The 4,079-nt window shown below is 39.7% G+C and overlaps 1 protein-coding gene across 1 annotated transcript; it reads left to right on the forward strand.

The window, feature by feature from the left end:
- The first annotated feature begins 428 nt into the window (after positions 1–428).
- LOC141640990 (uncharacterized) lies at positions 429–2,925 on the forward strand. The gene is made up of 5 exons (XM_074449668.1): positions 429–570; positions 708–1,222; positions 1,318–1,857; positions 1,959–2,030; positions 2,296–2,925. The coding sequence occupies exons 1-5, from the start codon at positions 429–431 to the stop codon at positions 2,923–2,925; spliced, it is 1,899 nt and encodes a 632-aa protein (XP_074305769.1).
- Positions 2,926–4,079: the final 1,154 nt, after the last annotated feature.

The following is a 4,079-nucleotide window of genomic DNA, read 5'->3' on the forward strand; positions in this document are numbered from 1 at the left end:
TGCCCCTCAAATTTTGGGGTACATGTTTACCCTCCATTGCTGGATTGGTAGGTCCCTATGTGAAGTCCGATCTGCACGCAACCACAAACAAAACGAGACTTGGCTTTGCTAGAATAATGGTTGAGTCAAGAAGGTGGGGCAAGGTTTCCTTCAACTGTCAAATTTCGTGATGAGAATGGCAAGATTGTGATATTAAATGTTGAATATGAATGGAAGCCTTTATTGTGTGATAAATGTAAGGGACTAGGGCATGAAGCCAAAAATTGCAGAAAGGATCAGAACAGGAATACTCAATCTAAGGCTACAGTGAAGAAAGTTTGGAGACCAATTCCAAAGAATGTGAGCAATCCTGCAATATCTGACAAAGAGTTCCCTGTTTTGTCTACAGTGGCATCCCCTCGTCTGTTGGATTATGAACCAAAGTGATAATGCAGGGGCCTCCCTGTTTGTTTGTAGGACCTCCCGTATCAGAAACTAAACCTCCTGATAATGTTAATGATAGCAGCATTCAGGTGGAAGACATTACAGATGAGGAGAATGAAAATTTGGAGACTCAGGTAGTGGATATTGGTGACCCTCAAATACCTATTAATAATAATGAATAATATAGGGTTTTGGAATGTTCGTGGTATGAATAGTGTGAATAAACAAAAAAATTGTCAAAAGTTTTATTCAAAATAATGAGGCCTGTTTATTTGGCCTATTAGAAACAAAAATAAATGGTGTTAATGTTGGTAATATAGCTCATAGTATGCTTGAGGGATGGAGTGTTGCAACCAATTGTAGTTTGCATAAAGGTGGGAGGGTCTTGTTGTTATGGAGGCCTACTGTGTTTGATGTCAACATCATTCAATATGATCCTCAATTCATTCATACTAGGATCTTAATTAAGGCCACTCAGCAAGTTTTCCTTCTCACTATTGTATATGCTTTCAATGAGGGCTCACAGAGATTGGATTTATGGGATAATTTGAAGTCAGTTGCAGGTCAATGTGATATACCTTGGGCTTTAGCAGGGGATTTCAACACTGTTCTTTCTCCAGAAGAGAGACTTGGGGCTGATTCAAAGCAGGAGGATATGGATACTTTTAATGATTGCATGTCTGCCTGTGGTATGATGGATATTGCAGCAACTTGTGCTTTCTTCACTTGGACAAATAAGCAAGATATTGGCCATAGGAAGTACAGTAGATTGGATAGATTTCTAGTCAATCAAGAGTGGGTAGATGTGTTCCCTGATATGCATGCACATTTTCATCCGGAAGGGCTCATGGACCATACTCCTTGCATTGTAAGAAATGTGAAATTGAATGGCAGGAGAGCCAACATAGCTTTAAGTACTTTAATATGTGGAGTGATGCTCCAAATTTTATTGATACAGTAAAGAGCTATTGGAGTCAGCAGATTGATGGTACTAAGATGTTTAGGGTGGTTAAAAAATTGAAGGCTCTAAAGGGAGGTCTTAAGAATCTTAATAAGGAGTGTTTTTCAGATATAGAACTCAATGCAAGCAAAGCCAGTCATACTCTTGAGGAAATTCAGTTGCAACTTCAGGATAATTATGATAACCCTGATCTTATTACTCTTGAATTGCAGGCCCTTGATGAAGTAAGATTCTGGACTAAAGCTAGGGATAGTTTTTTACAACAGAAAGCTAAGACTCAATGGATAGATGAAGGGGATAGCAATACGCTTTATTTTCACAATGTTATTAAGAGAAGATGCCCGAGAAACAAGATAGTGCGGTTGAAGATCGAATGGTACATTGTGTATCGATACTATCGACATTCGAAATACTTTCCCGAAGTTTTATCGAGTCTGCTAGGCGAAGAAGGAGACGAACATGTGAGAATGGAGGTTCTGCAGACGGGTTCCTTTTGCGGTGATCAACATTGTACTTCCTTATTATCTCCAATCACTAAAGAAGAAATTAAAAGTGCGTGTTCTCTATTCCTAAGGATAAGGCTCCTGGGCCCGATGGATATACCAAAGGATTCTTTAAGGATTCATGGGACATTGTTGGGGATGAGGTTTGCGTCTTTGTAATGGATTTCTTTACTACTGGTTGTCTGCTCACCCAGATAAATGCAACTAATATCACCCTAATCCCTAAGTGTGACGGACAACTCTTTGTTAGCCATTTCGGACCTATAGCTTTGTTGTAACATGATTTACAAGGTGATATCTAAACCGCTTTGTAATAGGTTGGCTACGATTTTGCACGACATCATCCATGAGAACCAAGGTGCCTTTATCAAAGGTAGGTCCATCATTGAAAATGTTCTCATCTGTCAGGACATCATTCATATGTATTCCAGAAAAGCTGTCACTCCAAGATGTCTATTTAAAATTGATTTGCAAAAAGCTTATGATACAGTTGATTGGGATTTTGTTGAGCAGATGCTACATGGACTCAAGTTTCCTTCTCACTTCATACAGCTGGTTATGCAATGTGTGAGGTCTACTTATTTTACATTGTCTTTGAATGGGAATAATTTTGGCTATTTTCAAGGACAAAGGGGTCCGAGGCAGGGAGACCCAATTTCTCCTCTTCTATTTACCATATACATGGAGTACTTAACAAGATTGATTAAATTTGCAACTGATAGATGGCCATTCCAATATCATCCCCTATGCAAGAATTTGAAGCTCACACACCTCATGTTTGCTGATGACTTACTTCTCTTCTGCAAGGGTAAACCACAATCCATTTGGCTTCTCATGAGAGCCTTCTCATCCTTTTCTAAGGCATCTGGATTGGCCATGAATAACTCCAAGTCTGAAATATTCTTCAATGGAGTTTATGAGGACATTAGAGAGGGCATTAAACAGGTGACAGGTTTCAGGGAGGGCACCATGCCTTTCGTGCACTGGGAGTGCCTATTAAAGCAGGTAGGCTCACCAAGAAGGAATGCTCTGCCTTAACTGAAAAGATGGTGGCACGGATCAGAGGCCTTGGAGCCAAAAAAACTTTCCTATGCTGGCAGGGTGACTCTCATCAATGCTGTTCTCAACACTCTCCAAAACTATTGGGCTCAAATGTTCATTATTCCTAAATGCATCATTAACCATATAATGGCCATTTGCAGGAACTTCCTGTGGGATGGCTCCCCTGATTACCACAGAGTCCCCCTTGTAGCTTGGGACAAAGTTACTTTGCCTAAAAAGGAGGGAGGTTTAGGGATAAAGAAAGCTGATGTCTGGAATATTGCCACTGTTGGAAAACTGGTTAATTGGATCTATTGCAAAGCTGATAGGCTATGGATTAAATGGATCAGTGATGTGTATATTAAAAATCAAGACTGGCATAACTACTCTCCCCCTGATGATGCAACCTGGGTTTGGAAAAATGTGTGTAAAGTAAAAGAGAAGCTCAAGGATGGTTTTCATGACAACAAATGGATAATGAACTCTAAAGGTTACTCTATTAAAGAGGGGTATGCCTGGCTTACTCCTGCTCACCCCTCTCTGAACTGGACTAATATAGTGTGGAATAGTTGGAATATCCCTAAACACTCATTGACTACCTGGCTGAGAATGAATGAAGGCATGAATGTGAAGAGTAAGTTGTTTAGGTTTGGTCGCGCACCTGACTGGTGTATCTTGTGCCACGCATACAACCGTAAAAGCAAAGATGGAGCATCTGTTTCTGAACCGTGTGTATCTTTGTCAAAGTTCGGACTGTTTGTTGCATTGGTTTGGAGGCAGCTTCCCAACAATAGACAGACTGAGTGCTGCTAACAGGAATACTATGCAATGGAAGTTTAAGGTGGCCATGTTCAATGCTTACTGCTATGCTATTTGGTTCCAAAGAAACAATGCCAGGATCAATGCCTGGCTAGTGAGACCTGAAGTTACTGCTGCTTGAATAGAGGATGACATTAGGAGGAGGATTAAAATGAAATGTAAGGCTATAGTAGATCAATCTGAGCTACTTTGGCTGCAAAATATGATGTTGGTTTGATATGCTTCTAGTAGGATTTGATCCTTGAACCTCATGTAATTTTTTTTTGATATGATATATAATATACTCACATTACACCAAAAAAAAAAAAAAAAAAAAAAAAAAAAACTTCAAG

The sequence above is a fragment of the Silene latifolia genome, chromosome 2, assembly GCF_048544455.1.
Source record: "Silene latifolia isolate original U9 population chromosome 2, ASM4854445v1, whole genome shotgun sequence".
Classification (NCBI taxonomy): domain Eukaryota; kingdom Viridiplantae; phylum Streptophyta; class Magnoliopsida; order Caryophyllales; family Caryophyllaceae; genus Silene; species Silene latifolia.